The sequence below is a fragment of the Callospermophilus lateralis genome, chromosome 1, assembly GCF_048772815.1.
Source record: "Callospermophilus lateralis isolate mCalLat2 chromosome 1, mCalLat2.hap1, whole genome shotgun sequence".
NCBI lineage: Eukaryota > Metazoa > Chordata > Mammalia > Rodentia > Sciuridae > Callospermophilus > Callospermophilus lateralis.
This window is the reverse complement of record NC_135305.1, coordinates 74,768,205-74,788,843: the sequence shown is the minus strand read 5'-3', so window position 1 is coordinate 74,788,843 and position 20,639 is coordinate 74,768,205. Positions and strand designations below refer to the sequence as shown.

At 36.7% G+C, this 20,639-nt stretch overlaps 1 protein-coding gene across 2 annotated transcripts in view; it reads right to left on the bottom strand.

Moving 5' to 3' along the window:
• Nucleotides 1-12,061: 12,061 nt before the first annotated feature.
• Nucleotides 12,062-20,639, bottom strand: part of Bzw2 (basic leucine zipper and W2 domains 2) — a 56,692-nt gene continuing 48,114 nt past the window's right edge. For both annotated transcript variants that reach the window (XM_076863170.1, XM_076863178.1), the window contains exons 10-12: nt 19,850-19,988; nt 13,579-13,701; nt 12,062-12,521 (exon numbers count right to left, since the gene is read on the bottom strand). In XM_076863170.1, the coding sequence (XP_076719285.1) occupies nt 12,493-12,521; nt 13,579-13,701; nt 19,850-19,988 (291 nt within the window). In that variant the 3' untranslated portion in view covers nt 12,062-12,492. The remainder of the gene's footprint in view (nt 12,522-13,578; nt 13,702-19,849; nt 19,989-20,639) is intronic.

Here is a 20,639-nt window from a genome sequence, read left to right as displayed (position 1 = left end):
TGTGATTGCTTTCTCCTTCAGTCCCTCACTTCTCTTCTGGAGTAATGACCTGTGTGTGTTTGTGTGTGCGTGTGTGTGTGTGTGTGTGTGTGTGTGTTTCCCCTCAGAATTTTTTTGGCTAAAATTCCACTGAAAGATGGTCTATGTAAGAACAAGTTTTAAAAGGGCAAAGCATGAAGCTAAATTTGGTTCACTCTGGATATTAGAATTCTGGAAACTAGCATCACCTCTAACCAGTCCAATCAAGATTGATAGATCATCTTTAGCACTAAGTATTTTACTTTTTAAATTATTTTTTCAGTATGTTGAAAAGGTAAAGTGAGGCATGAAAATTATTTTGAAGAGTTTGAGAAAACAACAATTTATGAACTTGGCAACTATAAATCAAGCGGATTAGGAGCTCCATTGAGGGCATGTTACAGGATAGACAAAGAAGGAAAGAAAATATTTGGTTATAGTTATGCAGTTGTCTTATTTAGTCTATCCTCATGGACACTCCCTACTTATATAATTATAAATTTGTTAGTAACTTTACATTGATTAGCTTAAATTCTGTCTTTTAAAAATTATTTTATCTTACTTTTTGTACTGAGGATTGAACTCAAAGGCACTTAACTACTGATCCACATACCCAGCCCTTGTTATATTTTGTTTAGAGAGAGGGTTTCCCTAAGTTGCTGAGAGCCTCACTAAGTTGCTGAGGCTGACTTTAAACTTGTGATCCTGCCTCAGTCCCGAGCTGCTGGGATTATAGGCATGTGCCACCATACCTGCCTTATTTTTACTTGTGAGACAGGTTCTCACTATGTTTCCCAGGCTGGTCTCAAGCTCCTGGACTTCTGATTTTTCCTCTTCAACTTCCTGACTAGCTGGGACTATAGGTATGCACCACCATGCCTGCTTAAATTATTATTATTTTTTTAACATAAGCATTTAATGAGCTCAAATTAAATTTTGCTTATGTTTACAAATCAAGCAAGGTCCTGAAAGAAGCTTAACTGGTTTTCTCTGCTTTTGGATTCTCCAGGCCTGATCTCATTTTCATTTCTGTTTTTGCAATGAGCGGGGGATTAAACCCAGGGCTTTGTACATGCTAAGCAAGCACTCCCCTACTGCAGTACACCTCCATACCTCAGGTCACCTTTTAAAATTTACTTTAAAAGTGCTGGCCGGGTGCAGTGGTGCATGTCTGTAATCCCAATGGCTGGGGAGGCTGAGGCAGGAGTTCAAAGCCAGCCTCAACAAAAAGTGAAGTGCTAAGCAATTCAGTGAGATCCTGTCTCTTAATAAAATGGAAAACAGGGCTAAGGATGTGGCTCAATGGTCGAGTGCCCTGAGTTCAATCCCTGGTACCCCTTTCCTCCATAAAAAGTTTTTATAAAGGGGAGGGAAAATGAGCGTCTCCAAAACAGACACCAAGAGACCACATTCTTTAGTTGGCTATTGTGTTGGACAATTCAAGCTAATTACTAATTGGTAATTACTAGTTAAATCCCTATGTTTCCGTTTATAAAAATGAAAATATATAATGAGTTACCTAAACTCCATATTTTTATGGAAAAGGAACCATTGGTGTTTTGGAGCCAGTATCCTGCATTGCTCTAGAGCTAATTGCTAACTGAGATGTGGACAAAAGTAAGTGGCCCTGGAGCTGGCATTTCATTATGTCAACACCAATTCCTCTTTGTGTCCCTTCAATTACTTAAACTCAATGTCCTTCTTTCTTCTTTATTTTTCCATTGTGAGAATATGTTGGAAAGAAGGGGAAAAGTCTCCCTGACCAAAAATGAGATTCCCATAGGGGACTCTGATATCGATAGTGGCACACATATTTCACATGAGAGGTAGTTGTAGGGCTGTGACTAGCTTCTAGAGTCACCGTCACTATGGCTTTGCAAGCCCTCACCAGCTGGAGGCTATTTGTTTTTCTTAGAAGTAGCATATTCATTTAAGAGTTCTTTGTAATTTTCCTGAATGCACACATTTTTAACATATTTTGCAGTTCAGTCTTCAAAGGCATCTACTGTTTTCCCTCAGTTACTCACAAATCTTTCACTGTCAGAATCATTTTCAGCATGATTTCAAGAACACTTCCCCACACCTAAAATAATGAAATAATGCGCAAATCATAACTGCTTCTGGAGAGTTTGTTAGCCTCTAACTTTATTTCTATTGTATCCAGAAAATAACATCTTTTTTAACTCAAGGTGGAAAATAGGACAAAACTTAGAACTGTAACTAAAACAACTTTAGGCACAAATGTTTGACTTACATGATTATTTTAAACCATAGAGTGGGAAAGACCTTATTATTAGCTTCTGTGAATTTCATTGAGCATTTAAAAAGTATGATTTGTAGAATTAACAAATCTTTAAATCATTCTACTATTTTTTAGAGTCTCTTGAAAACAAATCAACAGGATTCAAGGAAGTCAGGAGGCAATTTCAGAGTATCTCCAAGTCTAGGTCTTATTTATGGAAGTGTAGACTTATAGACGTAGGTCATTATATTGAAACATCCCTTCACCCCCGCCATTTTTTCCCTTTGGGTGGTGCTGGGTTTTGAACCCAGGGCCTCTCACATGCCAGGTAAGTGCCCTACCTACATCCCCAGCCCTGAATTTTCTGACTTTTTAAAAGAAGGAACCAAAGTCATATCAAGGTAAGAATTAAGGGCTGGGGATATAGCTCAGCTGGTAGAGTGCTTGCCTCACATGCACAGGGCCATGGGTTCAATCCCTAGCACCAAAAAAAAAAAAAAAAAAAAAAAAAAAATCATTTGTCTACAGATCTATACTACTAGAAATTCAAAAAATAGGGTTTTGTTTTAGAAGAAAGAAATTATATCAGATGGAAACTCTGATTATTTATGAAGTGGAGCACCAGAAATGATAAATAGGTAAAAGAGTCTGCTTTCTGTTGCTATAATTGAATATCTGAGATTAAGTTATTTATAAAGAATAGAGATTTATTAGAGTCATGGTTCTGGAGGCTGGGAATTCTAAGAGCATGGCAATGGCATCTGCTTAGCATCTGGCAAGGGCCTTCTTGCTGCAACATAATGTGGTGGAGGTATCACATGGTGAAACACAGCTAATGTGCCAGCTCAGTTCTCTTCCTCTTCTTATGAAGCTACTAATGCCATTCCAAGTTCCTGGATGACTTCATCCTTCTCTAAATACATCCCAGGAGCCCAACTTAAAAATACCATTAACCAAAGAATTTGAGGATTAAGTTTCCCAAACCTGAACTTTGTGGGGAGACATGCTTAAAACTTAGCACAGATGTTTCTCAAATTATTTAAAATATGCATACAACTGGGGGAGGGGGACATAGCGCAGCGGTAGAGTATGTGCTTAGTATGTGCAAGGAATTGTGTTCAATCCCCAGCATCCCCCATAAAAATACACAGAATTGTCTAAAACAAAAATTAACAACATTATATTCTGAAATCTATGTTTTTAGATTTAATACATATGACAACTACTATATGAAAGATTGGGGAGAGAGAAAATTGAAGTATACAATCACAAGGCATTTATGTGTTAGATAGTGTATTACAATAGCAACTCTACCTACAATGAAAACTTAAGGTATTATAAATCCTAAGATTCACTACAAAGATAATTGAAAAAGTAGGAGATATAACTAATGGACAATAGACAAATTAAAACAGAATTTTAAAAAATATTTGATGAATTCCAAATGAAGTCAGGAAAGGAGGGACAGAGGCCTAAAAGACAATAGTGGGGAAAATAAACTATAAAATTGTAGACTTAAATCCAACTACATGGATAATGGACCAAGCCAGGCAGAGTGCACACTTTTAATCCTAGTGACCGGGGAGGCTGAAACAGGAGGATTGCAGGTTTGAAGCCAGTCCCAGCAATTTGGCAAGATTGTGAGCAATCTAGTGAGACTCTGTCTCAAAATAAAAAAAATTTATTGGCTCAGTGGTTAAGCACCCTTGGGTTTAATCATCCCTGTAATAATAATAATAATAATAATAATAATAATAATAATAATAAACCAAACATAACATTTAAAAGGCAAAAATTATCTGAATAGATTTTTTTTTTCAGTACTGGGATTCAAACCCAGGGCAAGTGAAGTGTTCCACCACTAAACTACATTTCCAGTTTCATGGATTTTTTTTTCTTTTTTTTTAAAGCAAGAGTCTATAATGTACTGTGTACCAGAGCCATATTTTAAGTACAAAGACACAGATATAAGTTGAAAGTAAATGAATAAAAAAGATATGTCATACAAACAATATGCCTAAAAGGGTAGAGTGCTATGCTAATGTCAGATAAAGTAGAATTCAGAATAAAGATTATTACCAGAGACAGAGAGATATTTCATAATGAAAAACCAGCCAATCATTTGAAAGACATAAGTTTTCATATGTCTAATAATAGTGCTTCCAGATACATGAAACAAAATTGGTTAATTTAAACAGAGAAATGTATGTTTATAATCATAGCCAGAGATTTTAATACCCCCTTTTCAGTCACTGATATAACTATGCAAATAAAAAAAAAATTAAGGATGCAGAATCTCTGGACAAAGCTATCAACCAAGAGCTCATTGATATTTATAGAACACCCCACCCAACAACTGCAGAATACACATTGTTTTGAAGTGCACATGGTACATTCACCAAGACAGACCATATGTTGGGCTATAAAACAAGTCTCAGTAAATTTAAAAGCACTGAAATCATACCGTGTGTGTTTTCTGACTATAATGGAATTCAACTAGAAAGCAGTGACTATAATACACTAGAAAAAAACAAATATCTAGAAATTTTAAAAAGTGCTTGTAAATCATCCACGGGCCATTGCCCCTGCTCGTAATGTTCAGAAGTCATTTAGCATGTACGTGCTTTGATGTGATACATGTTTTGATTAGAATAAAAAACTAGAGGCCATATGGGCAAAATGAATAGGTTTTCTAAAATCCATGGGAAAACTTTGAAGTTGGGCCAAAGAGATAAATGATCAAATATTTCATGCGTTGCAGTGTGTTAGTGCAGCCTCAGAATTTTTCAATCTTTTGTTGCAAGTTCATTAAGTTGTGTTCTGCTATGTAGATTCCTATATGCAATTATACATAAAATCCATTCATTTTTTCTCCTCTGCTGCCCTTGGGATCCTCTCTATTATCCATCAGTTTATTTTGAGGTATGTTATAAATAATCATCTCCTAGATTCCATCGTATTTACAAGAGCTGCCTTTTGGTATTGCAAGATGTCCTCTTGTGCTTGTTGATGAGCCTACTGGAAAGAAGGGGAAAAAAATGAGTATATTTTTCTTTATTTTTTAAAAAAATTTTTAAATTAGTTGTTGATGGAGCTTTATTTTACTTATTTATATGTGGTGCTGAGAATCGAACCCAGTGCCTTACACATACTAGGCAAGTAAGTGCTCTACCACTGGGCCACAACCCCAGCCCCTATTTTTATTTCTTTGCTCAATAAGGAAACAGAAAAGTTGAGAAGAGCAAGTTCCCACATATTTAGGATTGAGTTTATGTCAGCTGCCAGCTATTTCCATGGCTCCATCTGAGTCATATGGCTACAGGGTGCTGACATGCATCCTCTTACATCAGGTAAAAGCTGCCGAAGGACGCTGTTACCTTGCCTCCAGAGATGTTTTCTAGTCTCTCTGCCTCTCTAGTGTTTCAATCTTTAATCAGCCTTTAAAAACAAAATTAAATCTTCCATCTCACTAATCTCTTGTTGTGCCAATACCTGGACCTGCGTCTGTTCTAATTGTCTGCTACCCTTAGGTCTCTTGGGAGATGTGTTCCAAGGTGGGTTGGCACCTGAAGGTTAGGTTAGTTGTTTTTCAAGCTGAGCATGCATCAGAGCTACCAGGAGGTCTAAATAGAGGACCCCTCCTCTTCTGATTTAGCAGGTCTAGGGTGGGGGCTAACAGTGTGCATTTCCAGCAAGCTCCGGGGTAGAAGATGATGACGCTGGTCTGGGGACTGCAAGTACAAAGTTACTGGCTTTCCTGGTAAAGGGGAAGGAGAATGCTGAGATAAAGTCTAGATTTATTCAAAGATTTAGTCTGTTGTAGGAAGTTCAGGCTTTTCATGCCAAGGCATTTCCAACCCTTCCATGCTTCTTGAAACTATTTTAGGGTTTCAGAGAAGACAGGAATTAAAGTTAGAAATTATGGAAATTCAAAAGCTTTTGAGCTGGCCTAACCCAAGTCTTCATTCTATGGCCTTTTATGGGGTGGGCTTGCTTCAAATAGCCTTTTACTGGGGTTAGGAATCATCCAGCCCAGTAGTTCTTAATCTGAAGTCACTGGATGAGCGCAGTAGCACCACCTGGGAACTTGTTAGAAAAGCAGATCCTCAGGCCCCACCACTGTCCAGGGGTCCTGAGTCAGAGCTCCTGGAACTATTGTCAGCCATCTATAATTACCAAGCCCTCCTGGTGATGGGATGCACATTAAAGTTTGAGAATTGGTGACCTAGCCCAGTGATATTTTACCATCTTAGACCTGCTCTAGGGTGTAGAAGAAGTTAGGCTGAAGAACTCAGCTGGCCAATATTTTGTGGTGAATACCCACAAATGTGTTGGCTGGGTTGTTATAGAGTCAAGTTACACAACCCCCTAGAGTGTGAAGACAATTTTATAAATATATTATGGAAACACATTTTATTGGCTCTGTTTCAGAGAATGACACAATCAATAATGTTGCATTTCTATTTAGTGCACTAATCCAAGCACTCACCAAGAAGCAGAATGTGGTCCAGTGTTGAACTTTAAAAAGAAGGTATAGAAGCACGTAAGGATAAATTTATCATCAAGCCTTCAAGAAGGAATTCTTAATGCACATTTGCTCATTTATTCATTCAAACATTCACTGAACACCAACTTCCTGCAGGCTACGTGTTGTGCTACATGGCAATCAAAAACACAGAGTTGAGCAAACTACAATCCATCTTTTTTGGCTGAGGACATGATGTACTTTAGAAAGTCAGCACAAAAATAGACCTTAGTAACCACTTGTCCCAGCGGTTTTCAAAGTGTGGCCCTGACAAGAGTAATCAGCACTGCTTGGGAAGTTGTTAGCAATGCACATCCTTAGACCCTGCTGGACAGAAGAGTCAGACCCTGGGGTGGGGCACAACAATTTAAACCTTTGTTAGGTCACTGGTCTAAGAATCTAATGGAAATAGTTTTGCATACTTCTTTCTATAGTCTGAGTTTAAGGACTAATCTTGTCCGACCCTCATTGTATAATTAAGTGAAATAAAGAGTGTTAAGTGATTTCCTAATTACTTACACAGCAAATTAAAGGGCACACTGGTGGTTCCAAGCTCAAGTCAACTAGTTCTTGAATCCATCTCTCCTGTCCTTAGCAGCAAAAGTCAAATGTGGTAAGACATACAAACTGAAGCCACAGTGATCTATGATTTCTTTAGAAAAATCTATCTTGCCTCTTTAAAATGTGACTACTCTTTCAGAGAAAGCCAAGATCATTTTCTTTTTGTACTGACTAGTAGAGGGAAAGCCTGTGATCCCAAACTATCTCCGAAGAACAGAAACGTGCTTAGGAGTTATGCTCTGTGCCAGAAGAGAACAGGGCAACCCTCTGGTTCATTAAAAACAATGCTTTCATGATTCATGTGTTCTTGCTGAAAGAGCTGGACATTATTGCTGGTAGATCAACCGTGTTTGCTTAATCATTCACCAGAAAGTAACTAAACACAGAGAACCACAGAAAGCAAAACAAAGTTGAATGAAAGAAGGTATTAACAAAATAATACTGCATCCACTTCAAACACAGGCAGAAGGAATCTATGTGGTCAGAATTTTCCTTGAGGGTGGAGACTAGGATTGGTAGGAGGCAGGAGGGAGTTCCGTTGGATTTCTTCATTTGCTGATCAAATAGGTGTGTTCTGTTTCCATTCAAGGTGTAGACTTAGATGTATCTTTCTACATGTATTAATACTAGGTAAAAACCACGCAAAATCAAAGTGTAGAAATTTTTAAATATGTGAAGACCAGCTCTAAAACTTGTTTTTCATGGAAAAAAATATTATGCAAGCACTTGTTCCACAAGTAGGAGCCATAGCAGTGCAGGGGTATCTACCAGAAGAGACCTTGAAGTCCACCATTTTTCTAAAGTACAGACAGCAAAGGAAATAATTGCCATTAGCTCAGAGCAGGTGAGGTCAGATCACTGAGGAGCCTGTGCTGGGAGGTGTGTTAGTAAGTAGTAATGAGACACACATTGGCTCAAACCAGTGACCCTGTGATCAGGTGGGACCTGATGTGTTTTATGATTGTTGGTTTCTTGGCTTGAAGAAGAAAGATTTTTACTTTCCTCTGCCTCTCCAAAATTTTATAATTTGATAACTGCTGAATTCAGAAAGTTCCATTATTTTCTATTTTTAGAGGTTGTAACAACAAATTAATTTTTCATTTCTTTTTTTGGGGGGGGGGGGCGGGGGATCTTAAAGATTGAACCCAGTGATGTTTTACCGCTGAGCTACATCCCCAGTTCTCTTTATTTTGTATTTTGAGACACTGTCTCACCAAGTTGCTGAGGATCTTGCTAAGTTGTGGAGGCTGACCTCAAACTTGAGATCCTCTGCCTCACTGGAATTATAGGCTTGTGCCACCATGCCTGGCAAAATTTGTTTTTCACTTCTCACTGAAATAATCATTTCAAAATATGCCCCAAATGGAAATTAAATGCATTCAAATGTACAAATGAAAATTCAGAGAATGGGATCATGTTATATTCAAATATTTTGACCCAAATTCCATTCGTTTTAAAAACCATGAATGAATAATTTATGTAAAGAATATTTTAAATGGCAATTTTAAAAGTAATGTTATAAAATACCATATACTGAACAGAATAATAAAATTATGCCTCATCTATACCAGAAACAATTATTTACATTTAAAAACCATGTTTTTGAAGAATAGTTACTGTGTTGATATGGTAAATGTTACAGAATACTATTAAATAACAGGGTAGAAAACTGGTATAGAGCTTGATGTACTGGTACATTCCTGCAATTCCAGCTACTAGAGAGGCTAAGGTAGGAGAATCAAAAGTTTGAAGCCAGCCTCAGCAACTTAGTGAGGCCCTAAGTGATACCCTGTCTCAACAAACAAATAAAGTTTAAAAAGGGATGTAGATGTAGCTGAGTGGTTAAATGCCCATGGAGTATAATCCTTGGTACAACAAACAAAACAAACAAACAAAAACCCCAACAAACAACCTGGTATTAAAAGGACTTGATTTTTAAAGAATGAAGCAAAACCATCTTTTTACAAATATAAGAATATTAGAAATGATCTTCTCTATGGGTGAATACTGTTCAGTTTCTTCTAAAAGCTCTTTAATGTTTTAAATATATAAAGTTTTTTTAAATTATGAAGATATTGGATGATCTTTTTTAAAGAAATACCAATAAATGTGTAGAAAAAAATGATCTTTTTCTTCCTACCCATGCCTGAAACATAGTTAAGAAAAACAATTATTCACAATAATTATTAAATTTATGTTTTTTCTATGTACCTATAAGGTATATTATATATACACACATAGTTCTTTTTCTTCCCCTTGACCCTGGGGATCAAACCCAGGGGTTCATGCACTAAGCACACACTTTATCACTGAACTACACCTTACCTAGTTTTTTTAGTAGAGATAATATTCTTTTGGTTAAGTTACATTTTTCCTTTCTTAAAAAAATTGTTCATTTTTTTTGTTGATGATACATTATGAACATCTTTGAGCCTACCTCAGTCTCTGATAAGGATTCATCATAAGCTAATTGGTCCCTTTCTCGGATGTTCTAATTTACCAGTTTTATTACTAAGACAGTAAACAGTCATCATTGCATTTAGTACACCTGTGGCATGATTTTTCATTTTTTTTTTTTTTTTTTTGGTACTGGGGATTGAACCCAGGGGCACATGACCACATCTTGAGTCCAAAATTGAAAGTTTTAAAAACACATTTGCTAAAAGTGTAGTACGTTATTAAAATAGACCATAGGTGTGGGTGTCTAAAGATGGGGCTTCAAGTTCCATCTTGGTTGCTGAGTCTAAGCCTTTGGACACCTGTGCAGTCTTGGGCCTCAGCTTGGTTACCATAGAAATAATGGGGCAAAGTCAAATGTGCTGGAAAGCAGGGGCCTTCGAACTTTCTCATGTTCCCCTATACACAACTAAGTGTAAAACATATAAAGTAAAACTTACAGTCAACACAGAAATAAATTGCACATAACTTCCAAAGTCTTCAAATATATTTGTCAGCATATTTCAGAAGCAGACTGAATTTTTGAAGCACACCTCCTGTTGTGTATCCTGACTGGTAATAGACATTTGTCAAATTAGTTGGCCAATTTTATTTTTTAATTAAAAATTTTTACTTTTTCAATCCAAAAAGGCACATTAACACACACTCTGTAATGGGAATACCACTTAATTTCATAACTCCAAGTTTTAGATGGAAAGATAGGTAATGGAGACTTGTCATAGGAACATAAGAACATAAGAGTGGAGATTTTCTTTAAGAACAATACATTCTAGAGTTGTCCCTTTGTTTAGTACCCTGTGCTTTTCATCCCCAGGGCAGTGAACCATAATGGGATAAGTGAGTTTAAGTTTCTTTTATTAAATAGAAGTTGGGCCTTTGTGAAGTGGGAGACTGGGAAGGAAAAATTTGCATATGAAAGAGAGATGTTATCCAGTAGGTCAGTTTTAGGAAAGAATATAAATGTGTATCCAGAGGTATGCTAAGCACCTTAGGGTACCCATAGAACTCTTTATTCTGTGACTTCCAGTCATTCTGGCCAAAGTTGTTCTGTCACATTTTTTGTGTAATAAAAATAACATTCTCACACATAGATGATTTAGGTGTGTGGGCAGGTCATAGGGAAAACATGTTTTTTTCTTCCTGAAGACAAAGAGAAAACTAGGAAGCATCTTTTGCTACAGGATGATGAGCTAACAATAAAAATTTTCATATTCTTATCTTGGAGTTACCAATATCTCCTTTTTGTTTTGATTCTTTTTTTATATAAAACGTTTGCCTTCTTGGAGACTACTATTGCCCTAACAACATTAGGGCAGTATCTTAAAGAGTTTTGTTTTTGTTGTTGTTTTTTGTACCAGGGATTGAACCCAGTAGTGCTTAACCACTGAGACACATCCCCAGGCCTTTTTGTATTTTATTTAGAGACAGGGTCTCACTGACTGAGCTGTTTTGGAACCTTGCTAAGTTGCTGAGGCTGGCTTTAAACTCTCCATCTTCCTGCCTCAACCTCTGGAGCAGCTGGGATTATAGGCAACCACCACTGCAACTGGGTCATATATCTTAGGTTTTTGATGAGTAAGAAAGACTTATGTAATAAAACTGTAAGCTTTCCCAAATGATCAGATGTTTCATATTATTATTGAGAACAGGATAATTTTGAGAATCAAATCACCCACTTATAAATAAACATAAACAAACACCAATATGCCTATATATCTGTTAGTTCCCCTTTATTTATTTATTTATTTATTTATTTATTTGGGGGGGTGGGGTTACCAGGGATTGAACTCAGGGATACTCGACCACTGAGCTACATCCCTAGCCCTATTTTGTATTTTATTAGAGACAGGGTCTCACTGAGTTGCTTAGTGCCTCACTAAATTGCTGAGGCTGGCTTTGAACTTTCTATCCTCCTGAGCCACTGGGATTACAGGCGTGCGCCCGGCTGTTAGTTCCCCTTTAAATAGGGAAGAAATAGAACTGAGGAAAACATGAGAATTATGGAACTATATTTTACATGTTTAATAATAATTATTATTAAGAAATTCATAGTGTTATTGCCAATATGACAATATGTTTTGGGCTCATTTCTATTTCACTATGGAGATAACTTATAACTTACTTAACGATTATAAAAGGCACACATCAGTTTTTATAGATGGTAAGAAATGCAATTATTCAATACCGTGGACAAAATGGCAGAAATCTACTTGTGTGAGAAGCCGTGTAAAGAAATGAAAGCTCTGAGAATATAAGCGCAGATTTTAAAAAAGCCATTTATTTTAAAAAACTGGTTTGTCAAATCACATACACGAGCAGATACACAACTACCAAAGTGGCCCTGTAATAGACACCAGTGGGGCGTTCACCACACAGTACCTGAAAAATACAGCTAAAAAAGAGGAGTCTGCCGAGTATTGAGTTTCAGATTCCTACTGGACTCCTGGTTGAATGGCTTTAAGTTAGCAGACAGTGAGTGAGAGGTAGAGTCCCAAGTGTCCTAGCAATGCCTCAGGGCTCCATTAAAACAAAACAAGAACAGAAACCATTTCCCCTTTGCACAAGGGAAGCCTATCCTATTTTTTTTTCCTTTGTGAAAACTGAAGCCAAGTTTCTCTTCCCAAATGCATCAGGTTCCCAATCAAAAAGTGTGTGTCATAATCCTAGGTATTGTGCTCATCTGGGGCCTTTAATTTTCTTCACCTTCTGATTCAGATTCTAGGAGAGAAGACAAGATAAAAGTCAGGTATTTCTGGCCAGGTTCCTTTAAATAAGATCATGAAAAAATTCCTAATCACCATCCCTCCAACCTTGTCATGGACCCAGGCCCATTTACTGTTTACTAGGTAAAACAGATATCTATGGGGGCTGATAGCAAACTCTTACTCCTTTTTGCCTTCAAGGGAAATGCTGCCTTTCTGAAAAATGCAACCTGCTCATATGTATTACTGAAGAATATAGACTCTTTCATTCTATTTTTTTTTTTCCGTATTGGGGATTGAACCCATGGGCACTTGACCATGGAGCCACATCCCCATCCCTATTTTGTATTTTTTTTTTTTTTTAATTTAGAGACAAGGTCTCATTGAGTTGCTTAGTGCCTCACCATTGCTGAGGCTGGCTTTGAACTTGTGATCCTCTTGCCTCAGCCTCCCAAGCCGCTGGGATTACCTGCATGCGCCACCAAACCTGGCCAACTTTTTATTCTTACTTAAATTTATTCTTATCCATTATTATCTTTTACCTTGTGTTCACATTTTAATATTGGTTAACTGGTAAAGGTGCTATAAAAATCCACATAGCTCTATAATGTGTGATAAAGCCAAATATATTTGTTTTCTTTTACATCTGCTAATTATTTCTTCCTCATTGTCCCCTATCAGGATAGATGATTAGTTTCTTTTCTTTTTTTTAAACTTTGTACCATCTAGATATTTTTACTGCCTTGATTTTAGGAAGGAGCACTAAGATATAGGCAAAATGTTTGATATGGGAGACACATCAAAAACTCTGGGCCAGGTGCAGAGGTGTACACCTGTAATCCCAGTACTCGGGAGGCTGGTGTGGGAAGATCAGTTGAGCTTAGGGGCTCAAGGCCAGCCTGGGCAACATAGAGTAAGATCCTATTTCAAAAAGAAAAGAAAATTAAAAAGAATAAGAATTTTAGTCTAATAAAGCAAGGGCTGGGGAGAGCAGTGAAAGAGGTATATAATTTAAAGCATGATAAACTATTTGCCTCATGACCCCCAAAGTTGTTAAACGAAAGAAAGCATACCTTCTTCTGCATTTTGTAACCACTCAACAAATTTCTTCATCTGGTCAAGAAAAACACTTTTGCCTTTGGCAACGTGTGCTTCTTTATACCACTTCAGTATTGCTTCTTCACTGAGAACATCAGCTGCAATTTCAAGTCAAAGATTTTAAAGTTACTACATGAATGTCATGTTTTATTTTCATTTTTAAACTTATTTTTGTGCTGTTGGGGATTAAAGCCAGGGCCTTACACATGGTAGGCAAGTGCTTTACTCCTGATCCACATCCCCAGATTGACTATCATATTTCAAAAGAACCTCAGATCCTATACCTTAGTACAAAGTGATCTCTTAATAAAAAGCTCCATTTTAAAAGAAATCCAATCTGAAACTTACCAGAAGATCTAAGCTCATTTCCAAGTAGCATAGTGCCACATTCTAATAGTTAGTTTAGTAATTTCTTTATTGATGATGATGGCATCTTATCAGGCATGATATAACACAAGCATATAGCTGGGTAATGGCATGTGGAAATCTACAGCATTGGTTTGCTGGTAGGAAGTAGGGTTATTATGTAATTTTGCAAATGAATCAGCAGTTCCAGCATTTTAGAATACTCTGTGTCCTGCCAAGTTCAAACATATCTTGATTAAAGAGCAACCTCAAATGATTATTCTTTTAAGGGGATTTTATTTTCTAGGGGAAATTGGCAAAGGGGGGGAAATAGATAGGGTGCAATAATGATGCTAATAATTGGACATAAAGATGACCTTCTTGGGTATGCAGTGGGATCAAGACATTTATAACCCAAAGTGCTACACTTAGGCCATCACCAAATCACTCATTTACTTTCATTCAGCACATTAACCTAAATCAAATAAATAATATTATCCTTGTACTGCATTACAAGAAAAACAGAAACACAGTAGATAAATTTCCTACAGGTTTTAAACAAAAAGTGTTAAGCACCTATTACTAAAACTTTAAACTCTACCATGTACCGTCATACTCTCAAGTTACCATTGAGGTTATTTAATGTTAAAAAAAGAAAGGCAAATATGGAAATAACAGCCTAATGGTCTGCCATGGATTGTTGTTTGGGATTTGAATAAGAAATGAGATAGCAAATATATAATAAGCATTTATTACTGTCCCCACTAGTACCAAATCCATTACAAATGCTTATAAATTCATGCAATGTTGACAAATTATTCTAATGACACATTGCAAGTAAAATATAATTTTGCTTTATGAAAATGATTCAATATTATCATTATTTTTAATTGTTTTTTTTTTTTTAATATGTATTTTTTAGTTCTCTGCGGACACAACATCTTTGTTTGTATGTGGTGCTAAGGATCGAACCCGGGCCGCATGCATGCCAGGCAAGCGCGCTACCGCTTGAGCCACATCCCCAGCCCTCAATATTATTTTATTTAAAATAAAATTAACCATTTCATAAGAAAAAACACTAAGGGTTATTTTCTTCCTTCCTTGTAAAAAGAAATTGGCTCTTGAAAGAGGCTTGTGAATTGAACTGGAGACTAAATTGACTACAAATGGACATGAATCGGTCTTAGAAAACAGGTTTTTTGGTTTACTTTTATCATTAAATGCACCACACATTGGGTAAATGAAGTCTGGATTTATTCATTCATAAGGCTTGAACTCCAAGAGCTATACTCAGAGGTCCTAGAGAATGACTCTTATCTTCCAGTCTTTCTTAGCTGTTTGCATTTGCTGCTCTCCATTATCTACTCAGAAGGATGATAGAAATTTCCATTAGACATCAAAGGCCAGTTTTCACAGGTGAGGAGTAGGCAGCTCTGGCTTCAGGAAGTGACAGTAACTGTGGAGGACTGCCTTGAAGAGATTTTTCAAGCACACTAATTAGGGATTGTAAAGCCCCTTTTATATAATTGGTGAAGTATCTTTAGGATGCTTGTGATTTATGCAGCCCTGTCAGGAAGATAATTTTGAGCTTATAAACCACATATATGCAGTGTTAAGCTATTATTATTAATGTTATAAAACACACACAAAAAAACAGAATTAAAAGATGTGACAAAAATGTGAAGGGAGATTCTATTTTCTCTCCATACCTTAGTGAACTGGGGGTGTAAAAAGAACGTTTTGGAAAGCTGATTTAGTCTGCTGTTTAGTGATACTATTTGTCTGGGGTTTCCTTCTGAAGGTTGAGAGAGCATTCCTGTGTTTTATTGCCCCACAGAGGCTGAAAGAGGCCATGCATTTACTAAAAAGCTTGTCATCGACAGTATGAGAAGAACACAAAATGTTAAGTAAAGCCTATGAAATGCACTGTTCCCATACCATCAGATAATCAGGGCAAGTTGAGTTCTTAGATATTAAGACCCAATTTAGTAATAAATACTTGCTGGAAGAACAAATTTCTAGTATCAGGGAATTAATAACAAAAGAGACCAAAGCAGCACACAGCACAACTTACGAGGCAAAGCCGGAACACTAAAAAGTTTAAGAACAAACTTAACATCTATTTAGTGAAAAATCTAATCTATGAGGAATGAAGAGAAGCATTTTTTTTTTCCTAATAAGGAAAAGTGGGGAGAGGGGTTAATTAGAATTGGGAAACCATTCAGTTTTTATTGAGATTTTTTCCAAATGTGCCTACCAGCAACATACAACATCAGTGAAAGCAGAGTACAAAAGGACACGTTCTACAATTGCACTGAGTTCCCCCAGATTAGAATATATATTTTTTCCTTCCATCTGGCCATCTTCCTCATTATGTCTGCAGCAATTATTTGCACCCCTTGGGTGCTTTCTCTTCTTCTCCAAATGAGCTTCAACCCTAAGTTAGGTTCCCTTCTCTGTCTTCCTACCATTATTGACACCCTCTGTGAGAGGCTTGTTTAGCAATTGACATGGGGACTGTAATTCTGTTTTCTTCTATATACTGAAATTCAGAAAGTAGGCAGCTACTTCAGCATTTAATATAAGATCAGAAATTTTGTGTATATTTAATACATGTATAATGGACAAATAAAATAAGTTGATGAGAAAATTTAATCATTTCTCAATTTGTAGAGTTCTAATTTAAAATTTGGGTATTTATAATGATCAAAGAGACCATATTATAAAAGTGGTTCAAAAAGTGCTAGGCTTTAAAAAATGCTAGCTATTTAGGTGTTTAGTCTAAAACTGTATTGCTTAGAACTTAAAAAATTCAGAATTTTTAAAATTAATGATGTCACTCAGGAACACAAAAATTTCCTCTAATGCTGGGAATATCTGCTAACAAGGCTATTCTTTCCTTTTCTTTCTTACTTTTTTTAATAGAACAAGAATAAGACTCTCCTTTTAGAAAAGTTTGCATGAGGGACAGAATTTAACCTAAGAAATTTCTGCAAATAAGAAAACCCATGAGAGAGATAATAATAGTACCTGAGAAGGCAATTTTATTTATAGACTGATATGCTGAGACTGTGGCATTTACCTTCAGGAGAAAGGAAGGGAGAAATTATTTTAAAAAGTGAATAATGTGATGGTTGAAAACAGCGGATTTACTATTTATTCCCACTGTCTTAGGAATATAAAACTCTAGATTTTAATATAGAAAGTAAACCTTTGTTAAATGACTAATCACAAGTTTCTTTTATAGCTGAAAGGCGTGATTTAGTTTGTTCACTTTTATTGTACCATTTCTATCTTAAAAATCTTTAAATAATGGCATTGGACAACATTTAGCTATAGGGACATTGTTAATCATATCTCTAAATTTCTGTTATCCTCAAGTTCTGGAAATGTTGGGGGAAAGAGTGTGTGTGTGTGTGTGTGTGTGTGTGTGTGTGTGTGTAAGAGAGAGAGAGAAGAAAATGAAAAAGGAATAATGGCTTCTATGACATTTTTGAAAGCTTGCTTTAAAGCAAAATGCTCCTTAAAGTAGGAACCTTGTTAAAATGCAATATCTTGAACTCAACCCTGGACAAACTGAGCCAGAACCCCTGGGGAATCTGCTTTAACCAGCACTCCAGGTATCTATGCTCACTGGAGTTGGAAAAGGAACGCTTTAAAACTCACTGTTCATCATGCCTGAAAGGCATATAAAATTTAGAATGAAGGCATGCAGATTCTCAGAGACAGGTGAAATACATGCCTCCTGCAACACAGGGTTTGTCACACACAGTAATGTCAAACTGGTTAAAAAAGACGAGAGAGAGCTGGGGTGGTGGCTCAGTGTTAGAGCACTTGCCTTGCATGTGTGAGGCACTGGGTTCAATTCTCAGCCCCACATATAAATAAATGAATAAATTAAAGATCCATCAACAACTAAAAAAATATTAAAAAAAAAAAAAGACGAGAAAGAAAGAGATGGGAGAGAGTACAAGCCATGTGAGATATCTAATTATATGTGTATTATATATATTATATATAGAAAGAAAGAAAACAGTAACACTCATTCTTCAGGGATTCCATATTCAGAAAAACATGTAATTATTTCATGTTTAGGAAACTATGTATAAAGCTTATGGAATATTATGACACTACCTAGAAATTTTTAACATCTCAGAATATAATTTAGGTTTCTATTAAAAAAAAAGTTTCTTGATTTCATTTCCAAAAATAAGCAGAATAAAATTGATGTTGACACTTTTCTCATGTTCCCTTGGGTCTGCTCAGACTGGCCATTGATCTTACCAACTAAGGTTATTTAAAAGCCAATTACTTGGTTAATGAATGTCCTAAGGAGGAGCTAATGCCTCCCTTCCTGATGCCTAATTCTGGGTTATTTTATAGTATCAGGTCACTGTCCCTTTTTCATTTAGGACTAAAAAAGAAGAAATAACTCAAAGTAGTGAGTTCCCAGGCAGAAGTTGTTATTAAGAACCATAATGCAGAAAGATGTCACACTTCTCATTCATGGTTGCTGGGTATCACAAGTGAGTTGGCAGTATGACCTGCAGGTTTGGTTCTGATGGGTCACCTTATATGTAATTTAGTAAACCCTAATCAAGAAGACCTGACTATGGCCAACTGAAAAGAGATTAGCAGGTATCACGTTCTCCTATTGATATAATTGTTGTTGAATAACTTAGTGGTTGCCAAAAGTAAAATATCACTCAAACACTTGTGAACAAGATGTGTACATTTGAAGAATATAAAAGGCCAATTAAAATCAATTGTGAATGTTAATGTTAATTGTAAAATGTTAATGCTTAATTAACATTTTAAGAATAGCTACTAAGCAATAATGTAAAATGTTTATATACCAGATTCCCAAGTTATCATTCAAAATAGACAATTTTAAGACTACATCAAAGGGAAATATTTAGTGTTATTACTTTATATTTTGATTTTTCTGATATTAGCCATCTATGTTTGCAATAACTTCTTCTTCTTCTTCTTTTTTTTTTTTTTTAATTTTGGGGTATATCAGGGATTAAACAGGGGCACTCAACCACTGAGCCACATCCCCAATCCTATTTTGTATTTTATTTAGAGATAGGGTCTCACTGAGTTGCTTAGTGCCTCACTTTCACTTTTGCTGAGGCTGGTTTTGAACTCGCGATCCTCCTGTCTCAGCCTCCTGAACCACTGTGCCCAGCTGCAATAACTTCTGATGAGAATCTTATGATGTTTGAAGTGTCTCTTAGGTAGTCCCCCCACCCCCATAAAACTATGCAAATCTAGGCCACAGAATAGTCAAGGATCGTTTTTTATATGCTGTAGGTATAGAGATTGAGATCAGTTAAAACTTTTAACATTCATTTTTAGTGCCAGTTGTCAAGGCAACCTAATCCTTACAAATACAATGAAAAGACACTAACTGTGAAAATCTAAAAATACTCATTTTCTTGGAAAATAGGAGAATGACTGGGCCAGATAACTAAAATGCCAAGTGAAAAGCCTAATTATTTCAGTAATTTTCAAGTCAGCTTTACAGCACCTAAAAAGGCCTGAACATAATATATATAGCGTTTTGATAATCATTGTTATTAGAGCTAATTGTTACAATTCAAAAGCAGTCTCAATTATCTTATGTAATTACATTCTTTCACAACCCCCAAGAAACAGCCAGTTCATCCTGTCTTCTCGAATCTTCCACCAGTGAGAAGTGCCCAGGAGCCTGATCAGGACTCAGTTCCTGAGGCAGTGCCCACATGGCCTGTGCCTCCTCTCCACATGATATGGTTTTCTCACTAAAACTTTGACAAACTGGCATCTTTGCTGTTCTCCCATTAACAGAAGCTGCTCTGCCCTTGAAGGGCTTCAATAAATTCAGAAACACCATTGTGGAACCACATGGATGGATACCTTTGTAAAAGAGGACCACGATCTTTTGGAAGGCTTTCATGAAGTGGATGTTGTCGTAGCAGTATTCCTGAACCTTCTGGAGGAGGATCAGCTCTGACTGGCCTTGGGAGCTGAACACAGCCAGCAGGGGAGCGTATTGCTAGGACCGAAGCAGAGGGTAGAACTTGTTACTTGTGTGGGAGGTATGGGGCCAGCATGGCTGGAATCCTAACAATGATCCGGAGGTTTGTTTAGAAAACGTTCACTGGGGGAATTGCCACCCATGTCTTATATCCAATCAAAAATTTTATGATCCCAGTATCTTATTGGGTTTCTCTCACTCTATCCATGAAAACACCAAATGTGAGACTCTGCCTGTATTAAAGGTAACTGCTGGGCCCACTGTGTGTCATAGGTATTGTGAAAATGAATTACGCCCTTGTACACTATTTATTGTGTCAGTGGCTCTGCCTTAAGAAGAGTGGGATTCTCCTTCACAGACATCCCAGAACCTTCACAGGTCATCTGGAAGGCTTTGTTCCTACTATTTCCTTCACCTCAAATGTCCCTACTCAACGCTTTTCTCTAAAGAGCCTTCCCTGAGCTGCACAGTGTACTCCTCTGTTCTCATGAACATGGACAGTCATCTTCTATGACTTATATTCCACCTAGTTTACATTCTGACACCGACTTTCCAACTCAAGTGTAAAAACTATACCTAAAGGCAGGATCTAAACCTTCCACTTGCTTTAATATAGTTTGATAGGGAGAAGCCAACAAAAGCAAAAAATCTATGTAACTACGCTCAAAA